This window comes from Salvelinus sp. IW2-2015, linkage group LG32 (genome assembly GCF_002910315.2).
Source record: "Salvelinus sp. IW2-2015 linkage group LG32, ASM291031v2, whole genome shotgun sequence".
NCBI classification, from domain to species: Eukaryota; Metazoa; Chordata; class Actinopteri; order Salmoniformes; family Salmonidae; genus Salvelinus; species Salvelinus sp. IW2-2015.
Window position 1 is genome coordinate 7,242,843 of NC_036871.1, and position 22,772 is coordinate 7,265,614.

General features: G+C 41.8%; 2 protein-coding genes across 2 annotated transcripts in view; one reads left to right on the forward strand and one right to left on the reverse strand.

The window, feature by feature from the left end:
- Positions 1-14,720, reverse strand: part of LOC111957137 (tyrosine-protein kinase JAK1) — a 37,589-nt gene extending 22,869 nt beyond the window's left edge. Inside the window, exons 1-24 of the mRNA XM_023977874.3 lie at positions 14,493-14,720; positions 13,917-14,121; positions 13,463-13,586; positions 13,135-13,285; positions 12,851-13,014; positions 12,503-12,707; positions 12,165-12,311; positions 11,851-12,033; positions 11,240-11,397; positions 10,164-10,278; positions 9,698-9,887; positions 9,094-9,197; positions 8,708-8,863; positions 7,927-8,014; positions 7,355-7,482; positions 6,127-6,262; positions 5,901-6,052; positions 5,456-5,606; positions 5,207-5,301; positions 4,452-4,644; positions 4,201-4,325; positions 3,708-3,880; positions 3,234-3,351; positions 2,724-2,837 (exon numbers count right to left, since the gene is read on the reverse strand). Of these exons, the coding sequence (XP_023833642.1) occupies positions 2,724-2,837; positions 3,234-3,351; positions 3,708-3,880; positions 4,201-4,325; positions 4,452-4,644; positions 5,207-5,301; positions 5,456-5,606; positions 5,901-6,052; positions 6,127-6,262; positions 7,355-7,482; positions 7,927-8,014; positions 8,708-8,863; positions 9,094-9,197; positions 9,698-9,887; positions 10,164-10,278; positions 11,240-11,397; positions 11,851-12,033; positions 12,165-12,311; positions 12,503-12,707; positions 12,851-13,014; positions 13,135-13,285; positions 13,463-13,586; positions 13,917-14,118 (3,372 nt within the window). The 5' untranslated portion in view covers positions 14,119-14,121; positions 14,493-14,720. The remainder of the gene's footprint in view (positions 1-2,723; positions 2,838-3,233; positions 3,352-3,707; positions 3,881-4,200; positions 4,326-4,451; positions 4,645-5,206; positions 5,302-5,455; positions 5,607-5,900; positions 6,053-6,126; positions 6,263-7,354; positions 7,483-7,926; positions 8,015-8,707; positions 8,864-9,093; positions 9,198-9,697; positions 9,888-10,163; positions 10,279-11,239; positions 11,398-11,850; positions 12,034-12,164; positions 12,312-12,502; positions 12,708-12,850; positions 13,015-13,134; positions 13,286-13,462; positions 13,587-13,916; positions 14,122-14,492) is intronic.
- A 389-nt stretch (positions 14,721-15,109) lies between these two features.
- LOC111957138 (leptin receptor gene-related protein-like) lies at positions 15,110-21,376 on the forward strand. The gene is made up of 4 exons (XM_023977875.3): positions 15,110-15,856; positions 17,141-17,216; positions 17,503-17,689; positions 17,971-21,376. The coding sequence occupies exons 1-4, from the start codon at positions 15,841-15,843 to the stop codon at positions 18,079-18,081; spliced, it is 390 nt and encodes a 129-aa protein (XP_023833643.1). The 5' UTR covers positions 15,110-15,840; the 3' UTR covers positions 18,082-21,376.
- The last annotated feature ends 1,396 nt before the right edge of the window (positions 21,377-22,772 follow it).

The following is a 22,772-nucleotide window of genomic DNA, read 5'->3' on the forward strand; positions in this document are numbered from 1 at the left end:
GTGCTAAATTCTTGATCGTACAATATGCATATTATTGTTATATTGGATAGAAAACACCTTCTAGTTTCTATAGAAGTTGGAATTTTGTCTCTGAGTGGAATTTAAGTAAAATTCCCCAAATTCCAGGGCTTAACTTCCCATGGAAAATTTCCCGGAAAGTTTCCGACCCTTTGCAACCCTAGCTACCAGTACCGTGTCAATGTGAAGGGGTACCAAGGTAATATGTACATGTAGGTAGGGGTAAAGCGACTATACATAGATAATAAACAGTGAGTGGCAGCAGCATAAAAAAGGGGGTCAATGCAAATAGTCCGGATAGCCATTTCATTAACTGTTTAGCAGTGTAATGGCTTAGGGGTAGGAGCTGTTAAGGAGCCTTTTGGACCTAGACTTGGCCCTCCGGTATCGCTTGCGGTAGCAGAGAGAACACTCTATGACTAGGGTGGCTGGAGTCTTTGACAATTTTTAGGGCCTTCCTRTGACACCACCTGGTATAGAGATCCTGGATGGCCGGGAGCTTGGCCCCAGTGATGTACTGGGCCGTATGCACTACCCTCTGTAACACCTTGCGGCCAAATGCAGAGCAGTTGCCATACCAAGCGGTGATGCAACCAGTCAGGATGCTSRRGWWGSTGRAGCTGTAGTACTTTTTGAGGATCTGAGGACCCATGACAAATCTTTTCAGTCTCCTGAGAGGGAATAGGCGTTGTCGTGCACACCACACTTCCAGGTCTCTGACCTCCTCCCTCTACGCTGTCTCACTGTTGTTGGTGATCAGGCCTACCACCCTTGTGTCGTCGGCAAACTTAATGATGGTGTTGGAGTCGTGCGTGGCCACGCAGTTGTGTGTGTGAACAGGGAGTACAGYAGGGGACTAAGCACGCACCCCTGAGAGGCTCCCGTGTTGAGGATTAGCGTGGCAGATGGGTTGTTGCCTACCCTTACCACCTGGGGGCAGCCTGTCAGGAAGTCCAGGATCCAGTTGCAGAGGGAGGTGTTTAGTCCCAGGGCCTTAGCTTAGTGATGAGCTTTGAGGGCACTTTGGTGTTGAACGCTGAGCTGTAGTCAGCGAACAATATTCTCACGTAGGTGTTCCTTTTGTCCAGGTGGGAAAGGGCAGTGTGGAGTGCAATGGAGATTGTGTCATCTGTGGATCTGTTGGGGCGGTATGCGAATTGGAGTGGGTCTAGGATATGTAGGTTGCTGTTGATGTGAGCCATGACCAGCCTTTCAAAGCACTACTTTGCTACAGACGTGAGTGCTACAGGGTGGTAGTCATTTAGGCAGGTTACCTTGGTGTTCTTGAGCACAGGGACTACCGTGGTCTTTTCGAATCATGAAGATATTACAGACCCGGTCAGGTAGAGGTTGAAAATGTCAGTGAAGACACTTGCTAGTTGATCAGAGCATTCTGAGTATGGAGTCCTGGTAATCCGTCTGGCCCTGCGGCCTTGTGAATGTTGACCCGTTTTAAAAGGTCTTACTGACATCAGCTACAAAGAGCGTGATCACAGTCGTCTGGAACAGCTGGTGCRCTCATGCATGGTTCAGTGTTGCTTGCCTCAAAGCGAGTATAGAAGGCATTTAGCTCYTTTGGTAGGCTTGCGTCACTGGGCAGCTCATGGCTGGGTTTCCCTTTGTAATCCGTAATAGTTTGCAAGCTCTGCCACATCCGACAAGCATCAGAGCCGGTGTAGTAGGAGTCAATCTTAGTCCTTTATTGYGGCTTTGCCTGTTTGATGGTTGGTCGGKGGGRATAGCAGGATTACTTATAAGCGTCCGGATTAGTGTCCCGCTCCTTGAAAGCGGCAGCTCTAGTCTTTAGCCCAGTGKGGATGTTGTCTGTAATCCATGGCTTCTGGTTGGGATATGTATGTATGGTCACTGTGGGGACGGCACGTACATATCCCAACCAGAACGTACGTACATATCCCAACCAGAAGTCATTCATTTTGTCTTTCCCTTTAAATCGCCATAGAAACGGCCCCTCTCAATGCAGATTGATCGTGGTTATAGGCAATGAAAGCGAAGGATCTGGAGGTGAAAATGACGACAGTATCACGTAGATTTTGATTGGTTGAAAACCAGCGGAAAGACACCTATAAATAGTAACGTTTCTATTGAATCAACACTGTCAAGTATAAGTATATTAAGGTTATAATATTGTAGAGAACATTCTAATGATTCATTCTAGATAATTTGTAATGACATAGGGCAAAGAAAACTACGTTTTGACATTAATTTCATAGCACCCTCTTGAATTGCCCCATTTTTCTCWGCATTCTACAGCAGTGAGTGAACGCCGTAAACATTGACTTTGATACCTCAGCACCTGCTTGGAACCATGGGATGTGCAGGATGTTCTATTCCCACTCATTCCTATTGAGGATAGTTTTAGTATAGAATAACACTACTGAATGTGTATTTAGAAAGGGTACTATTATCTTTAGTTTGGAGCGAAGTTGCCCTGATCTTGGGTCTATTTAGCATTTTCCCCACTAATGGTTAAGCTTAGGATTGGGGGATCGGAAGCTGATCTTAGACCTGTACCTCGGGAAAACCTCATCCCGGCGCTTTAGCTTTCAGATGAAAGAGAAGGAAAGACTACAGCCTTGGTGAACAGATGACACCACTTCCCGGAGTTCTCTTACGCGCCAGATGAAAGAGAAGGAAAGACTACAGCCTTGGTGAACAGATGACACCACTTCCCGGAGTTCTCTTACCGTGTCTGGGCAGCGAGGTGGACAGGGCAGCCTGCTGCCGACAATCAGCTCTTCCACCAACCGGGTGAGAGTCATCTGACCTTTGATTTTATTTGGAAGCATCTCCTTATATACCTGTGAACAACCATGTCACATGATCAAAACCAAACCAGATGGCCGTACCTACACCCCAGTCTTTTCTCTCAAAGTATACACTCATGCACTTCTTCCCATGCATTTAAAAGGATTGGATTGGTGCAAGCTTGGGGAAGGAGTTTCCTCCATATATCTTACTCTAGTCATMTTCTTTCTCCCTAAGTGCACACTTAGGGAGAAAGGTCAGAGTATTGAATTGCAGAATAATTTGATCCCATAACAGACAAGGGCTAGCTTGATGAACTAAGACATCAGATACAGTACATGTTAAAATGTCTGACTCCTAGTGTTTTGTCAAATCAATAAAGTTTAACAAATTTGTATGAAACTATTTTCATAGTGAAGTGAGGTAAACACAGAGAGAAGGTTCTTTACCATGTTAGGACTTCTGCTTGGCTCGCAGTAGGTCATCAGCTCATAGAGGGTCACTCCGAAAGACCACACGTCAGACGCAGGGTAGAACTTACAGTCCATCAGGCACTCAGGAGCATACCTACAAGGCAACACACACTGTAGCAAAATGTTTTGCAAAAAAACCTGGAGATAAGCATTTCTTATTGTTCAAGTTGAGGGAGTCCCTCCCTTTTTTCAGTTTGATTTCTTCCGTTTGGTGTCTACTTATCAATGAACACGACCAAGGTAAATATGTCAGCTAATGTCAATACAATGAGCCACAACCTGTCAAGATCATTAGAGGTTTTAATCTGATCCATCACAGATAGCAACGATAAACTGGCTTCCAGGCTTTTAAATGGCATGTGACCTTATCTCCTTAACTTTGATTTGGGAGTGAACCATCAAGTTAYGTTCTGGGACCTGGCCTTGTCATTCTATTTCTAAGTTTCTCACCAGAATACAGGGCTGAAGGTTTCCTCTTTGACAGTGTAGTAACTCTTGTRCTCCTTCATGCTCTTGGTCAGGCCAAAGTCTCCGATCTTCACTGTGCTCTCGTTCTCCACCAGAACGTTCCTGGCCGCCAAATCCCGGTGGATGAACCGCTGGGATCCCAAGTAATCCATTCCCTGAGAGACACACACACACACATTTCACTTGTTTTTATAGTTTGTATACTTTTATAGCTATTTACCTGGCAGTGTAAATAGTGGTTTCCATAATTTGCAAATAAATTCATTAAAAATCATACAATGTGATTTTCTGGATTTTTTTCCTCATTTTGTCTGTCATAGTTGAAGTGTACCTATGATGAAAATTACAGGCCTCTCTCATCTTTTTAAGTGGGAGAACTTGCACAATTGGTGGCTGACTAAATACTTTTTTGCCCCACTGTACCTATAGAGGCTAGTTAAAACAGGGGTATTAATAAAGCTCCATACTACAATACCTGGCAGATCTGGAGGGCGTAGTTGAGAAGTCTCTTGAGGTCAGTCTGGTGTTTTCTTTTGGGAAGGTAGTCCTTCAGGCTCCCCGCTGGCAGGTACTCCATAATCAGCTTAGTGGTCCTCCCACCTAGACAAAGAAACACGATTTTCACACAAGTYTGTGTGTGTGGTGTGTGTGTGTGTGTGTATTGTATATTTATATACAGTATACATTTAGGTGTGTATGTAGGATTGCATCCATTGCCCTCCTCACCCTCCTCGCTACACACTCCTTTGTATTTGACAATGTTGTGGTGGTAGAGTTCTCTCATGGTATCTATCTCTCTTCTCAGGTGGCAGGCCAGCTGGCCTTTGCCGTTTTGCTTCAGAGACTTGACCGCCACCAGCTCCCCTCGGCCATCCCCACGGGGGTCATACTGACACAGCTCCACCTTACCAAACTGACCCTGCACAGTAGACACACAACACAAGAACAATTCTAGAATAAAGCACGCCACAGACATAGTGAACACATATTAACCCAAACAAGTACAGTTCATATCCGTACCACACACACAATTACATACCTCAATCGTCACATTACAGGGGTATTACTAGGATGAAAAAAACTAAGCGGTCACCTTGACACTCATATTTTGGGTTCTGATGGGGTAAGACAATGAAACTAAGCTCAAGGAAGCATTGGGGTGGCAGGAAACCTAGTGGTTAGAGCGTTGGGCCAGTAACCGAAAGGTTTCTGGATCGAATCCCAGAGCTGACAAGGTGTTCTGTCGTTCTGCCCCTGAACAAGGCAGTTAACCCACTGTTCCCCGGTAGGCCGTCATTGTAAATAAGAATTTGTTCTTAACTGACTTGCCTAGTTAAATTAAATATAAGAGATATTATTCAAGAATCAATGGCTATAATTWAAAAYAWWAWAWWAATTGATGTACCAATCCCAGATTGCCCCTTTAAAATGGGGACAAGTACTCCAATAGTAAACTATACATGTATTAAGAGAGTCCCTACCTCTCCCAGGTCATCAATTTTCCTGAGGAACCTAATATCAAACACAGTGGGGTCCACTTCCTGGATGGGCACCCTACCAGGTGGCAGGACTGGGTCTGGGGGAGGGGCCACACAGAGATAGGGTTATACAAATACATTCTCTATGTAAACACAGGCGCACACACACACACTTGTCTGTATGCACATACACATGCAGGTGATAATGACAACAAGAACAATAGAGACAGATAAAAAGGTTTGTCCTCTTACTCTGCTCGGATACCCCGGTGAGGTCCCTGACAATGGCCCTGAAGAAGGGCCTCCTCTTGGGGTCGTAGTTCATGCACTTGGTGATGAGCTCAGCCAGCTGAGGGCAGTCTGGGGTCACCAGGGAACACTGGGCTGAGTAAAACATCTCCTTCTTCTCACAGAGAGAAAGAGAGGAGATGGATCAGAACCAAGACTGTTCCAATACTGATTCCAATTCCTTGCTTCTAAGTGATATGCTATGAATATTGTAAGAATACCACAGTCTACAAGTGTCAATAAACAGGTGTATTCAATGAAATAACTCAAGACCTCCCCTCTGAAATAGATATCTCACCTGYGTAAATAAAGGACACATTAAAAAAAGGCTATGTCGCAGGAGTCTGGGGGTGGTTGTGAGTGAGAGATTGTGTTTCTCACTGTCTTGTCAGGGGAAGTGTGGGTGTACCTCTATGAGTTTCTTGTCCTTGAGAGGAGCCACTCCCTCATAGCAGATCTCCCACAGTGTGGTGCCAAATCCCCACTTATCCACCGCAACACTCAGGGCCTGGCTGTTCCTCACACACTCTGGGGCGATCCACGGGATCCTCTCCACACACTCTGTAATACAACACAGTCTTGTCAGCTGGGGGGAAAAAAACAGACACACAGAGACGCACACACCACACACACACCTTGTATGTTGAGTGCGGAGATGGAGACCCCGGGGCTACTCAGTTTGATGAAGGGCCCAGTCTCTCCCTCTAGGCCATCCCGCTCCACTAGGACGTTCTTAGCACACACATAGCCATGGACCAGCTTCTTATCCTCCTGTAGGGGACAGGAACACAGGGAAGGGTCAGGTCTAGAGCCATATAGATCTATGTAACGTTGACAAACTACTACTACTGTATTGTCCAGGTTGGCACCAAGTTCCAAGACCATTACATTCTACATTAGATTATAAAATGCAATGTTATTATAATGGCACATTTCTATGCCTGATTCATACTATGGGGTCAGCCTGAATCATACTGGACCGGTATTTTCTGTTCACATTGTCCTTTCTACCACGGTTCCAGTAACTGTAACTATGAAGAATGCATAACCAGGCCTCCATTTTGGAGAAAAAAAATGCATAGACGAGCATAGGCTGGTCATGCTGGTGACCAGCCTTCTTTTTTTTTCTTCTCGTGCCTTCGCTGTTTTTTTGCTGGTGACCAGCCTTCGCTGTGTTTTCGCTGGTGACCAGCTTTCATTGTGTTTTCGACACTGGTAAAGTCACATGCTGGCTTGCAAAGTGATGTTCAATTCCTATCCAGCCAGAGTGGGGATGTCCAACAATTGTAACTTTTATTCACCCACAATGGCATTCAGAATGACTGCCAGTGTTAAAACAATGAATAAATTAACCTAAACCTAAACAACTATTTCAATAACGGGGTCAATAAGTCAACTAACAGATTGGATTAGTTTAGAGAAATGGCTGTTATTTATCTTCGTGTAGCATAAGATTATTAATCAATTAATTTATCAACCAATGAACATGCAAAAACACAGATATTGAAACAAACAATTAAAACAATCTAACCGCAATAAAGCAATCTGGGAAATACGATAATGATGGGTGTGCTTTTGCAGACCAGCTTGACCAGCATAGAACAGCTTGGTCACCAGCATCACCAGCATAAGCTGGTCATCAGCATACCAGCATTACCAGCATGAGTTGGTCACCAGAATCACCTGCTTGACCAGCTAGTCAGCCAGCCTAACCAGCGAGACCATGCTGGTCAGACCAGCTTGACCAGCATGGACAGGCTTGATATTTAGGCTGGTCTATGCTGTTTTTTCCCCCCATCAGGGCAGCCCAGTACAGCTCGGTTTGGCCCTGTAGTGTCAAATCGCAATTGTGTCTCGTCTCACCAGGTAGCTGAGGGCGCCGGTCAGTTGTTTGGCCACCTGGTACTTCCAGGAGGTGCTGAGTTCAAGACGATGTCCCCGCATGAACACATCCAGAGGACCCAGCGTCACATGCTCCTCCACAATGATATCTGAACAGCGACAACATCATACACACACAGTTAGAGGTACAAAAAATGTCTAGCCTATTTCAGGTAAAAAAGTATGAGTAGGTTGCAACTTAATAAATAAATAAATAATAATACTTTTGCTGTCAGAGACATTTTCCACAATATACGGTATATGCAGACAAGCTATGTCRTAACCTTCAGCGATGCAAACTAATCAGCAGTATCGGGTATCAACTTCCACAACAACTAAGAGCGTGAAGCGCGAGGCTAAACTTCTCCCTAGTTGTTGTCGTGCAGATATCATGTTGTAGGAGTGTGAAGGGTACACATGAACATGCACAGATATGTGCGTACATAGTCTCGCATGGCGCTCGTCTGCATTAACGTAGGTTCTTCCTGCGGCTTGTGGCATATCGCAGAGTCTCAGTTTAGGAGTCAAAATAAGAGGAAAGAAGGATGACTTACTGTCATGGTTGCGAACACAGACACCGTGCAGCAGAGTGATGTGTTGATGGGACACCTGACGCATCATACTGACCGTTTCAAAGAAAGTCTAACGGAAAGAGCTCAGTGTCAAAGGTCAGAGTCAAAAGTCAAAGGGAGAAGTCACAAGGTCAGACATGGGTGGTGGAGGGAGGAGCGGTGTGTATGTGTGYTAGCCCTTTCCTGCAGTCAAATGACCTACTAGCCTCATGGGTGGAATGTTATTAATATTTTTCATAATTTCCTAATTAATAAACATTATATWTWTTTTTTTWAAGCCCAAAATCCTGTTTCTATGTCAAACGGTTTTGTTATATTTCAGTCTTCTGCGATGTATATAAAAGTGTAATATTGGGACGTAAACTCAAAATATAGTACATTTCAACTCTATACCTGACATGGTAGAGGCGTCTTCTTATTTTCTAAGCCCATAACCACGTGTGTGATGTGTATACTTTGAAACAAAAGTAGATTTGTTTAAGACTACCAAGAAACACTCTGTGAGACCCTGATTTAGCCCACTGCAATAAAAGGTTAGTATATGCCAATCACATTAATTTACAAAGCCACTTTTTGTTTATACAGTATGTGTGTGTGTGTGTGTGTGTGTGTGTGTGTGGTTTTGGGGGGGTTTTTTTTTTTTTGGGTTTTTTTGGTGTGTGTGTGTGGTGTGTGTGTGTGTGTTGTGTGTGTGTGTGTGTGTGTGTGTGTGTGTGTGTGTGTGTGTGTGTGTGTGTGTGTGTGTGTGTGTGTGTGTGCTCACCATAGACATGTCTCTGTGTTGGGACCCTAGCACTTTCAGGACCACTTTCACCTCGTGGTAGGTTTGGGAACCCCACACATCCTTCTCTTCCTCACTCTTTATCTTAAATTTGCCAGCATAGATGTTAGTTCTGGTGCCACAGCCCAAGTGCTCCTCCTATATAGACATATGAGAGACACAGACACGGTTATGGACAGAATAGCATTATTTGTAGATCGAAGGAAATTAAATAAAAAGTAGTATTGTCAGTGTAGGGCATCCTGTGCACACAAACATACTGTAAACACATAGTAAAGGCTAACATGTAAACACACAAGCACATTCAAATCCACACAAGCAAACAGACAGACACACACAACCACGTACACAAGTGCACACACACACACCTGCACTATGTCCTCGTTGAGGATCTTGTGGAAGATGACATGACTCTGTACAGGGTACGTCGGCTCCGCATCTCTCTTTGTCACTAGTAGCAGGTTAGACATTTCTGAAACAAACAAAAAAAACTGAAATGGGAAACAATATAGACACACACCAATCTTCTCCCTCTGACGTGAAAACAGGCGACAGAGCTGCCGAATTCAGGAAAACCACTGTAACTGAGCAACATTTCCTGTTTGATAGTGGTATAAAGAGAATAACACATCCAGGTCTGGTGTATTGTATGGCATAAGGTGCCAAACCTCTGGGAAGGACCATGGTCAGGGATTAGGTGCCGTGGTGATACACTTTAGAAAAAAGGGTTCCAAAGGGGTTCTTCAGCTGTCCCCATAAACTTTTTTGGTTCCAGATAGAACCCTTTTTGGTTACAGGTAGAAAACCCTTTTGGGATCCATGTAGAACCCTCTGTGGAAAGGGAACCAAAAGAGTTGTTCCTGGAACCAAAAAGGGTTATTCTATGGGGACAGCCGAAGCACCCTTTTAGGTTCTAGATAGCACCTTTTTTTCTAAGTGTGTGTAGTATTGGGGCAGGGTATCATACCATACCTCTGGGCTGCGGAGGGCAGGCCTTGCGGAGCTGGAAGAAGACTCCGTCTGAACTAAGTCTCTGGCCCATCAGCTGTTCCATCAGCTCCCCGAGAGAGGGCTGCCTCAGAGCTGTACCACTCAGGCCGTAGCCTTCCGGCCCCACCTCGATCTTAAAGCTACGGTACGGATGGCTATCGGTCTGGTTCACCTACAGCAAGAGTGCCAAGAAGAGGAGAACAAGTATAGAGAGTAATCGAGCCAATTTATTTACACCGACCATTTTACAGCAACAAATTGTCACAATTCAGTTCAGTCAAATAATGGTGACTAACAAGATAGTCACTAACACGATAGCGCCGCCAGGCTTTTAAAAGTGAGAAAGCCTCACAAAAATGTTCAAATGTATCATTGTCTGAAAATGAGAGTGGCTGTATACATGTCTAAATGAGTATGGGTGAGGCAGATGGTGGAAGTGGTACTGTACTTCATTGCATTTGACAGTCAGGATGATGTGGTCATAGTCGATGCAGCTCCAGCGCAGCACATACATGCCCTCCTCCCTGCCCTCCTGACGCAGCTTGTGGAAGGTGTAGTCCATGCTGGAGGGGGAGGGGCCAAATTGCATCATGGGAAAAGGGGTGGATCAACTCAGTTCTACAATAGTATAGAAGTATTACTGTATCACTAGCTAGGTTCCCATCCAATTGGCAACAGATTTTCATCCGAATATTCTAAAATATGCACATTTTCCAACCAGTGGTGGGTTTCCACCAAACTGACCTGTTGCGAATAACAATCAGTGCACAGAAATCAGTGAAGTAGTGCACAGAAAATGTACTTTTTCACTTACGTTTTTCATGGACCGAATAAAAATCGAACGTTTTTTTCTTCATTTTCCACTCGACCAATAGTGGTCACAAAAATTGTTCTGTTAAATAGTAAATGTGCCTACTCTGTTATTGGCATGTGTGCTTTACCAACAGTTCACCAACAGTTTAACCAACAGTTCACAGATACAGTGCGGGTAGTCTGTACAGATAGTCTACATGATGAGATTATTATGGATAAGAGAATATTTGTATTTGTTAAATGTCAGACAAGCATCGATCATCGTGTCACCAGAATAAGACCCTCGATAATCATTGGAAGGAAAGGTGCATCAAGCTCATCACTGTGCACTTTCACCACCCTGTGAAGTTCATCATAATTTATTTAATCTGTAGCTGAATAAATTGCATGGTTTCCCGAGTCATAGTGAGAAAACCACACACCATATCATCGCGTGACTCCAAGTTCACTTCGATATGATCCTACCACGTCAAAAAAACAAATGATCTGTCAGAAATTATCAAATTGAACGAAACTTCCTATCTCCAACACGGCTGTCGTGATTGTTTTATCTATACGGTGTGACCTTACTCGCATAAAAACTGTGGATGGAAATGTGGTTACTGACAAAGATATCTGTATAATCTGACAAATTGACAGTATTACATTTTTTTWWWWTTTTATTAATATTTACATTTTCTCTAACCAATGAATGGGAATATTTAAGCTCACCCGATTGGACCATGACAGCCTTCCTGCAGGTTCTGTACCACGGAGGGAGGGGCCACATCTGTACACAGGAAGTGATGTGCATCCACTGTCAGACGGAAGTATCCATCAATGAGGGTGGCAAAAGACAATGCCTCTGCATGGTAACCCAGGCTCAGTTCCTGTGGTGGAGATAGAGCGACAACTAATGACAATGAAGGTCCATGTCCAATATGAAAGAGAAAATTTTTAATAAGAGTATACACTGACGGAGTCTCATTCAAGATTGCTCACTCAGATATTCAGCATTATTGAATGTTTAAGTTTCCTCTGAAGCTTAAACCACCAATATGTAACTTTTTGGGAGACCCCATCAAATTCAATGATTCCTGTTCTTAAGTTTCGTTTTTGACTCTTTTGCTTTCGGTTTTGTACACCAGCTTCAAACAGCTGAAAATACAATATTTTTTGTTATTGAAAATATATTTGACATCGGTTTAGATGGTACAATGATTCTCTACACTATACATTGCTTGTTTTGTCACATTAACTGAAATTAGGCAAACTATTACAATTTTAGCAACCAGGATATGGCGATTTCTGCATATTGCACCTTTAAACCAATGAAACTTTACCATCTTTTTGTTGTCCTGCTTGTGGACAGTGACTGTGGAGCCCTTGATGTTGATGTGTGTAATCTCATAGAAATCAGAGAAGGTTTTCCAGTCATTCGAAACGTCTTGAGCTGGTTTGTTCTTCCAGTTGATGTCGGTTTTGTACTTTTTTGATTTTTTCTTCTCTTTGGCAGTCCATGCATTCTGAGAAATAGATGAACATGAAATGTTTTTATCTCTTTATGAACAACATATCAGATGACATTTAGATAATAATGATGGATACAACGTGTGCCATAATTTACACATTCTAAACTACAAAATACTATACTCACATTCTGTTGCATCCTCCGCCACTTGATCCCTGTATTTCCAGACACAAGGACTTGGTACTGGGTGGGCTGACCCTGGTTACAGGAAGTGGGTGTTCCTTCCATCTCCCCTTCGCTGTCAGTCACACGTAGCACTTCAGGCTTGTACATCTTGTAATGAGACAGGATACCATTATGTTAGCTTCAGGAACATCTTTACACATACAGTACTTTACACTGATTTTTAGAGTACCACCTGGTTCTGTCTTTGGCCCAGTGCCATTCTTTCTTTAATTAATAGCGTGTCTGCAAACATGGTTACGCAGTGCATTATGGGTACTGTAATACATCTAGCTACACACCTCACAGCCGAACTCACAGGTCAGCGTCTCCAGCGTAGCCAAGTATTTGACCTTGATGTCATGGGTGTTGACTTTGTTGCTCTTCACTGTCTTGTTGTTGAACTCGTTAAAGAAGTGCTGAAACACCCGGGAGATGCGGAGTCGTGTCAGGAAGTTCCGCTGCTTGATGATTTGGTTCACGCTCTCTGGGATGTATTTCTTATAGCTGGGTGGGATGGAAAGAGATTTGGTTGAGTCGGGGGTGTATGTGTGTGTGTGCATGAGTGTGTATAAGAAAGATGGTAAACCGACAGCAAGACAGTAACACCAGCTTAATTTTGAACCTCTTTGTGAGTGACGATTAGTTACCTGATCTGTCCTGCTAAATATGGGTTGCCGATGTTCTTCTCCAAGGCATTGTGTGTGATAGACAACACTGCCACCCCCAGGCACTCATTCTCAATAAAGTGGGCCTCCTCTTCATTCTGAGGGTTGCGCACTGCGGCCCACCCCTTCAGGAAGTCATGCTGACCCTGGGAAAAGCCAATGCACAAACACATGAATCAGGATATATGACTGTGTATGCTAGAATTCTACATTTGAGGATACAACTGTTTTAAACTGTATAAACCTTTTTTTGTGCAAAATTATACCTGGGCAAACAGATACTTCAGTGAGGCAGCCTCAAGGAGTGCCGTACCCCCTGATTCGGTCTTCGGCCCATTGCCGTTCTTTGTCTTGAGGGCATGTCTGCAAACACGTGGCACATTGTCATTCGCACCATGCCAGTTGGTGAAGTAGAACCTGGATAAAGAGACGAGGGTATTTCAATGTCAGTATGAAGTTTTTGTAAGAAAGTTATTTTTATCTCAAGTTTGCGAATTTGCAGACCAAAGTGCTGCTGCAATCGAAAATGGTTACCTCTGCTTTGTTCCTTCAATATTTGTGACAAACTGAGGAGCAACATATCCTAATGCTTACCTCATGCGATAGTGGAGCTTTAAGCAGGTGCTCTCCTCGATTTTGAAGGTGTGATTGGGAGGGTACCAGATGTCCATGCCCTCGTCATACAAGGCAAACAGATTGAAGCAAAGAGGTGAAATGCCTAAAAAGAGAGATATGATTTCCCTCAACGCAGAACCAGCAAGTTGCTACCTTTCATATTCATTATCCATAACACACACTCAGATGAGCAACTCAGGAGGGGGAAAGAAGACTTGGAATTTCGGGTCTGAGTGAGAGATCTTAGTAAGACTTTTGGTCTGAGAGAGTTTACAGTCTGTGTGAGAGGGGTTTGTGTGTGAGAGAGAGCGAGAGACAGAGAGGGAGAAAGAGAGAAAAAGAGAGTGAACAAAGAGGGGGGACATAAACTATGTTTATGTTACTGTATCAATGTCCATATATTTCCTTGTATGTAACACTGACTCAGACTCACCACACTTCTTGGCTGCCTCTGTGCACAGCTGCTCAGCAGTGTAACAACCCCAGAGAAACTCAAGCTGGTGAGAGTCTCGCAGGTAGAAGTGGACCTCGAGGCCCTGTGCTAATACAGGGATTGGCGTGAACTTGCCCTTCCTCGTCCTCCGCATCTTTGCCAACAGTTGCCTGCCCATGTCCATTGCCTTGTTTCGAGGCATTCACTAAAGAAGAGAAGATTAATGTTAAGAGGATGACAATATAGCCATAGTAGGCTACTATATGGCTTTAATAAGTGCATAATATGTAATAGTGACTTTGATGTCATTTTAGCTCATATATTTAAAACCAGATTAATCCAAAATCATAGGCTACCTGAAAGTAAAAGTGAAAATCTGAGTACAAAATCTATTGATGACAAAAAAATATATTATTCATATTTAAATCCATGTGTATCTTCAAAGAGCAGAATGTTAAACTCTAAGTATGTGAATTAAGGGAAATCTGAATATAAACTACTTACTTACAGTATTACGGTACTTACAGTAGACCAGTGACAATAACCTATGATGAAACGCTCCATTATGAAACTCACCTATGTCTATGACTTTATGCCGTCCACGAATGTCTGAAAAAAATAACTTTCTCTTTCATGAACGGCCCAATATCAATGTAGGCTACTTATATTATCCTATTATGATGATGTTTTTGAGCACGTATCATTGATAAGGGTTTTAAATCCTGTACAATGAAGTTGCTAAATCTCGGCGATGGCTCTTCCAAGCAAGCGTCTTGTCAATTCCCGTAAACGCTGTCGCGAATCCACGCCCATGTAGTCGTCTATTGGTTATTTAGTAAATCAATAAAGTGGAAACAACAGCACGTTTTTACGTTCTGGAACTTTCAACTGTACGGAAACCGGGCTGTACTGAACCGTCAGTTAAAAAACGGGGAGGTGTTGGGTTGAGGGACACTGTCAGCATGGCCACTCACTTTTAAAGACGTCAGTCATTGCTTCATGCCACACCACGCCACACGCACCAAACCAACCAGAACAAGCGTATCTAAAAATCTGTTCAAGAACGTAAAATAACATGTTGGTGTAGTACAGTACAAACCGTTCCACAAAGTAGAAAGCGTTCAAGCGAACTGAACGCACCCCAGAATTAACCATTGTTGGCAAGCAATAAATATTTCAGAACAACTATGACTGAATTATTATCCTTACACTTTCAAAAATACTAGTCGAATAAGACATGGGAGAGATGACGAATTTTGGCAGATATTTATTTATAGACTAATACAAAAAATCAGTAGCGGATTTGGGTACTGGCGACATGGGCAAATGTAGTAATGAAGGCTAAACTGACAAAGGAGCAAAGAGCAGAAATCTGAACTAGCAAGCAAGTCGCAGCAATGAAGAACACGAAGGGGGGAGAATTCTGGCAGGGGMGCGATTTTCCGCACAACACCGGAAAGCCATGTTTTGTTATGATTCTGAGTGGCCACAAAGCTAGCAACAATGAAGCATGTGGGGCATCGTAGGTGGCTCGTTCCAGCTAGTTTTATCTTGTTCTTCATAACATGTCTTGTTTTGACTGATTTCATGTCAATGCTAATATGGAGAAAACTCACTAGCTAACTAACCAACACTGTAACGATGTATTTGAGAGACAAGTGTTCATTGTGTAAATTAATTTTTTGTTTTCAATAAACATTAGGAGACGAAATATAGTTTACACGTTGTCAATAATATAAGCCAACCGTGTCTGAATTGCCCCATTGTTGCGCACGCGTCGGTATTGGAAACAGCTCCTTTAAGAAAGTCATTTGAAGCAAAGAAAAAGTTCAAAGGAGGAAATAGGAAGTCAGTCTCGAATGTCAACACAACAAACAAAGCACAAAGAAGAGGAACGGACAGAAAATTTAAGACGTTTAAGACAATGGCGGGTATTAAAGGTAAAAAAAAAAATATGTACTTGCTCTACAAAACTCTTTAACTTGTTTCCATAAAATGTTTTCCCGCCACTGGTAAGTCAAGTGTAACATTGTCTGTATCGAGTCCACGTACGACCACTCGTTACTGTCACATATCACGTTTGGTTTGTGGTGATACATTGACCGTGCACTGTGGTGGAAAATGTACTCAATTGTCATACTTGAGTAAAAGTAAAGATACCTTAACAGAAAATGACTCAAGTAAAAGTGAAAGTCACCCAGTAATTACTACTTATGTAAAAGTCTAAAATTATTTGGTTTTAAATATAGTTAAGTATCAAAAGTATTTGTAATTGCTCAAATATACTTAAGTATCAAAAGTAAAAGTATAAATCGTTTCAAAATTCCTTATATTAAGCAAATATTTTACGGGTGTCCAGGGGCACACTCCAACACATAATTTACAAATTAAGCATTTGTGTTTCGTGAGTCCGTGCGTCCGCCAGATCAGAGGCAGTAGGGATGGCCATGGATGTTCTCTTGATTAGTGCGTGAATTTGACAATTTTAGGACATAAAGGGAGGGTGGGTTTGGCCGGTAGGGATATCCTTGTCTCAGTATGTAAAAAAAAAAATGTAATAAAATGTATGCACTCTACTGTAAGTCGCTCTGGATAAGAGCGTCTGCTCTTGGCCGGTAGGGATATCCTTGTCTCAGTATGTAAAAATGTAATAAAATGTATGCACTCTACTGTAAGTCGCTCTGGATAAGAGCGTCTGCTAAAATGACTCAAATGTAAAATGTATAAATAGTAAAGTACAGATACTCCCAAAAATTACTTAAGTAGTACTTTAAAGTATTTTTACTTAACTACTTTACAGCACTGCATGCATGTTTATTTGTCCAGTATTGAAATATAACAAAAGCATACAAATGACTTGTGAATTTCCCAACATTGATKATTTCACAATAGAGGGGGGTGAAAGCCAATCCACATTGAAAACTGTCAACCAACTCTTGCTTGAGGGACTACCAAAGATAAGATAATGTAACTTAATTGTGTCCGTAACATTTGTCTTTTTATTTACTTTCATGATGGCAGAACCGTATTATTAGTATAATACACTGTTATAAGTTGCATATGTCATAACCCTGAGTATTTGAAATAGCCTACTTAACTCCCTTGCCCTGGATGGGACATTTGGCTCCTTAGATTCCACTCAATAGTCTACCACTCTATCTTGCTAAGTACCCTGTCTCTAAAGTTATAACTACCTGAACATTTCTGTTTTTGTCATCCTATAGCGCTGGTTGGGTTGTCCTTCAGTGGAGCCATTGGCTTGACATTACTCCTGTTGAGCTGTGCCTTGGAGCAATATGGGTACGTATTTGCCCCCTGCCTCTGAAATCTGTGAGACACTCTTGCTAAATTGGACAACATGTGGAAGTTAACTATGTAACTAACTGCGATGCAATGCCTATATTAGTGTCATGTTTTTCGCCAGGGTGGTTAACCCTATTGGAGCAGTGGTTAGTYGGTTTGCATGTGGGCTGGGTGACCTGGATTCGAGACCCACAAAAGGTGTTACACTGATGGCGTTTGCTATGTTCTGAATCTGTGACAAATAAACTAGATGAATGTTAACACAACTGATTTGTTTTCYCAGGGTGTACTGGCCCCTCTTCGTCCTTTTCTTCTACATACTCTCTCCTATCCCCACCTTTATATCCAGAAGGCTCAGTGATGACAGTGATGTGGCCAGCAACGCATGCAGAGAGCTGGCATACTTCCTCACTACGGGYATTGTGGTATCTGCGTTCGCGCTTCCCATCATAATGGCCCGGGGTGCAGTAGTGAGTCCTGATATTGTCAATGGCCAATGACTGTCATGTGTTGGGTTTAGTTGCTTRATGCCATGAATAACTGGTTCAGGGTCCGTTTAAGTTTACAACTTTCGCTAGTTGTGTCCTATCTAGGTTGTGTTCATGTCACACGACAGAAAACATTTTCAAATGTTTTGCAACGGAGAATGAAAATGAACCTTTCTTATTTGACAAGTCCATGTAGTCCATCCCTGTTTCAGTTCGTTTTCTTCTGTTTGGTGCCCAATGAACATTATCCTGTTCTCTTGCAGATCCAGTTGGGGGCCTGTGGCCTGGTGYTGGCCGGCAACGTTGTCATCTTCCTCACCATCCTTGGCTTCTTCCTGGTGTTTGGAGGGGAAGACGACTTCAGCTGGGAGTAGTGATAGACCGTCTGTGAATCTCTGGCCAAACAGAGCCACAATCCCAAGTGGACCCCTAGACCCTATGCACTTGTGGAGATCTGAGAGGATTTGACAGGTGTAAGTAATATGGTAATAGCTCCATCTTGCCCTCTGATAGGCTTGCTAGGTGGAAGTTTCACCATACCAGTCAAATCTTCTCTGATCTCCACAAGTGCATGTGGTGTAGGATCTAGGGGTCGATTTGAGATTAGGCAATGTGAAGAGGTATGCTTAGGTATAAGCATGTGGTGAAATATCACCAAGGGAAGAGTGTTTGTTTCTGGACAGGACCCACCTCTCTACAATCATGTATGTATGTATGTATGTATGTATGTATGTATGTATGTATGTATGTATGTATGTATGTATGCTACAAAACTATAGTTTGTTAACAAGAAATTTGTGAAGTGGTTGAAAAATGAGTTTTAATGACTCCAACTGTATGTKTGTATGCACARGCATGCATGCATACAGTTGGAGTCATTAAAACTAATTTTTCAACCACTCCACAAATTTCTTGTTAGCAAGTTATAGTTTTGGCAAGTCGGTTAGGACATCTACATGACACAAGTCATTTTTCCAACAATTGTTTACAGACAGACTATTTCACTTATAATTCGCTGTATTACAATTCCAGTGGATCAGAAGTTTACATACATTAAGTTGACTGTGTCTTTAAACAGCTTGGAAAATTCCAGAAGATGATGTCATGGCTTTAGAAGTTTCTGTTAGGCTAATTGACATCATTTGAGTCAATTGGAGGTGTACCTGTGGATGAATTTCAAGGCATACCTTCAAACTCAGTGCCTCTGCTTGACATCATGGGAAAATCCAAAGAAATCAGCCAAGACCTCAGATTTTTTTTTTTTTTTAGACCTCCACAAGTCTGGTATATTCTTGGGAGCAATTTCCAAATGCCTGAAGGTACCACGTTCATCTGTACAAACAATAGTACGCAAGTATAAACACCATGGGACCACGCAGCCTTCATACCATTCAGGAAGGATACGTGTTCTGTCTCCTAGAGATGAATGTACTTTGGTGCGAAAAGTGCAAATCAATGCCAGAACAACAGCAAAGGATCTTGTGAAGATGCTGGAGGAAACAGGTACAAAAGTATCTATATCCACAGTCAAACAAGTCCTATATCGACATAACCTGAAAGGCCGCTCAGCAAGGAAGAAGCCACTGCTCCAAAACCGCCATAAAAAAGCCAGACTACGGTTTGCAACTGCACATGGGGACAAAGATCGTACTTTTTGGAGAAATGTCCTCTAGTCTGATGAAACAAAAATAGAACTGTTGGCCATAATGACCATTGTTATGTTTGGCGGGAAAAGGGGGATGCTTACAAGCCGAAGAACACCATCCCAACCGTGAAGCACGGGGGTGGCAGCATCATGTTGTGGGGGTGCTTTGCTGTAGAAGGGACTGGTGCACTTCACAAAATAGACGGCATCACGAGGAAGGAAAATTATGTGGATATATTGAAGCAACATCTCAAGACATCAGTCAGGAAGATAAAGCTTGATCACAAGTGGGTCTTCCAAAGTTGTGGCAAAATGGCTTAAGGACAACAGTCAAAGTATTGGAGTGGCCATCACAAAGCCCTGACCACAAAGCCCTCACCTCAATTCTATAGAAAATTTGTGGGCAGAACTCAAAAGGCGTGTGCGATCAAGGAGGCTGACAAACCTGACGTAGTTAGACCAGCTCTGTCAGGAGGAATGGGCCAAAATTCACCCAACTTATTGTGGGAAGCTTGTAGAAGGCTACCCAAAACGTTTGACCCAAGTTAAACAATTTAAAAGCAATGCTACCAAATACTTATTGAGTGTGTGTAAACTTCTGACCCACTGGGAATGTGATGAAAGAAATAAAACCTGAAATAAATTATTCTCTCGACTATTATTCTGACATTTCACATTCTTAAAATAAAGTGGTGATCCTAACTGACCAAAGACAGGGAATTTTTACTCAGATTAAATTGTGAATTGTGAAAAAGTGAGTTTAAATGTATTTGGCAAAGGTGTATGTAAACTTCTGACTTCAACTGTATATGTATATGTATGTATGTATCTGTATATGATTGCAACAACTTCTATATGCGTCATGCTTCAATGAATGTATCATATAAGGGATACTGTTGAATGATTTTTGTTGTTATCACCACATTCTGCTTCTATTCTTTTCAGGGAGTATTCTGTTTGAAAATGTATCTTGCTTATTTTAAGTATTAGCATTTCAAATTATCTACCCATACTCATTCTTGCAGTTGATTTACGTTMGTACTTTTGTTTATGGTTGTATGTGTTTATCTATTTTATATGATCTTTGGGTATGACTAGATAATCAGGTCAAGGTGTAGTCAACGTTTTTGTAGTTTGTCATTTTAAACATTTTGCTCCAAGACAAAAAAAAGCCTTATTCTAGGCCTTGCTGCAAATGTTTACAGTAATACCAAACGACAGTTAAGAAAATAAGTTAGACACGATTCACCCACCATGGTTTCTGACGAGTGTCTATGATTATTAAACACATTATTCATTCTAATTGAGTAATTATGTTACACCCTTATTATTAAGTTAACAAATGTATTTTTGAATTACATGTGTTTAATATGTTTGTCTTCACTGAGGACAGAAGCCAAAATGAGGTTTTGTGAACCATGGGCTACATTGGTACAGTAGATGAATGGTGAGTTTTCACATGAAATGTTAATACTATATATTTTGCTGTTTTTTGTTCTAATGAATTTTGTTCTAATGAAGTGCCCACTTTTCTGTTCACCCAAAAGTGCCTAGTAAAATGTACTATTTTTACTGATTCAAAAAGTTCTTAAGAGTTTGAGTCACTTTWTACATTCTATATTGGTATAGCCTTCTGAGAACCCATAGTGCATTCTAGAACTCTGTTTTGCGATATTCCAATTAATAACCCAATGTAACAACACCACTTCATTCTGATTTCATGTTACTATAAGTATGCTAAAATGTCTTGTTTTCACCGAAGGGTCAATTTAATTAACAACATTTCCGCATGATCTCATATCATGAAATGAAAAAAAAAACTTTATTATACTATATGTGTCTCATTAGCTATCATTCATTATGAAGTCTTTGTGTTGCATATACATGTACTGTAAGTGTGAACCCAAGACTTAACAGCACTTTCAAAACACTAGAGAGCACTAGAGAGACCTGTTTTGAAACTCCTGACAAAATCCAATACATAGTCTGTTTTCTAACATTAATTAAAGCACTATTGAAATATATTTCCTCTTTGGTTTTAATATGTCAATATATCAATGGCCATCTTTTGAGTCCATCTTTGCAGCTTTACATCACAAAGGGATTGACATGGAGAGAAAGATTTGGGACAGAAAGCCAGAACAAGTGCAGTCATTTTATTGAATCTTATTAATGAATCGGATATAATTAGACTCATTTATTAATGGTGCAGTTGTTAGTTTCTTGGAGATGTTCTGCTGATTTACCTACAGTACGATTCAAAAGTTTGGACACACCTACTCATTCAAGTGTTTTTCTTTATTTTTACTATTTTCTACATTGTTGAATAATAGTGCAGATATCAAAACTATGGAATAACACATATGGAATCATGTAGTAACTCAAAAAAGTGTTAAATCAAAATATATTTTAGATTCTTCAAAGTATCCACCCGTTGCCTTGATGAAACCTTTGCACAGTCTTGGCATTCTCTCAACCAGCTTCAACTGGAATGCTTTTTCAACAGTCTTGAAGGAGTTCCCACATATGCTGAGCACTTGTTGGCTGCTTTTCCTTCACTCTGAGGTCCAACTCATCCCAAACCATCTCAATTAGGTTGAGGCCGGGGGATTGTGGAGGCGCAGCACTCCATCACTCTCCTTCTTGGTCAAATATCCCTTACACAGCCTGGAGGTGTGTTTTGGGTCATTCTGTTGAAAAACAAATGATAGTCCCACTAAGTGCAAACTAGATGGGATGGCATATCGCTGCAGAATGCTGTGGTAGCCATGCTTGTTAAGTGTGCCTTGAATTCTAAATGAATTACTGACAGTGTCACCAGCAAAGCACCATCACCTTAGCCATGCTTCACAGTGGGAACCACAAATGCGGAGATCATCCATTCAACTACTCTGCGTCTCACAAAGACGGCAGTTGGAACCAAAAATCTCAAATTTGGGCTCATCAGACCAAAGGACAGATTTCCACCGGTCTAATGTCCATTGCTCGTGTTTCTTGGCCAAAGCAAGTCTCTTCTTATTGATGTTCTTTAGTAGTGGTTTCTTTGCAGAAATTTTACCAAGAAGGCCTGATTAATGCAGTCTCCTCTGAACAGTTGATTTTGAGATGTCTCTGTTAATTGAATTCTGTGAAGCATTTATTTGGGRTGCAATCTGAGATGCAGTTAACTATAATGAACTTATCCTCTGCAGCAGAGGTAACTCTGGGTCTTCCTTTRCTGTGGTGGTCCTCATGAGAGTTTCATCATAGCGCTTGGTTTTTACYACTGCACTTGAAGAAARTTGACATTTTCCAGATTGACTGACCTTCATGTCTTAAACTAATGATGGACTGTCCATTCTCTTTGCTTATTTGAGCTGTTCTTGCCATAATATGGACTTGGTATTTTACCAAATAGGGCTATCTTCTGTATATCACCCC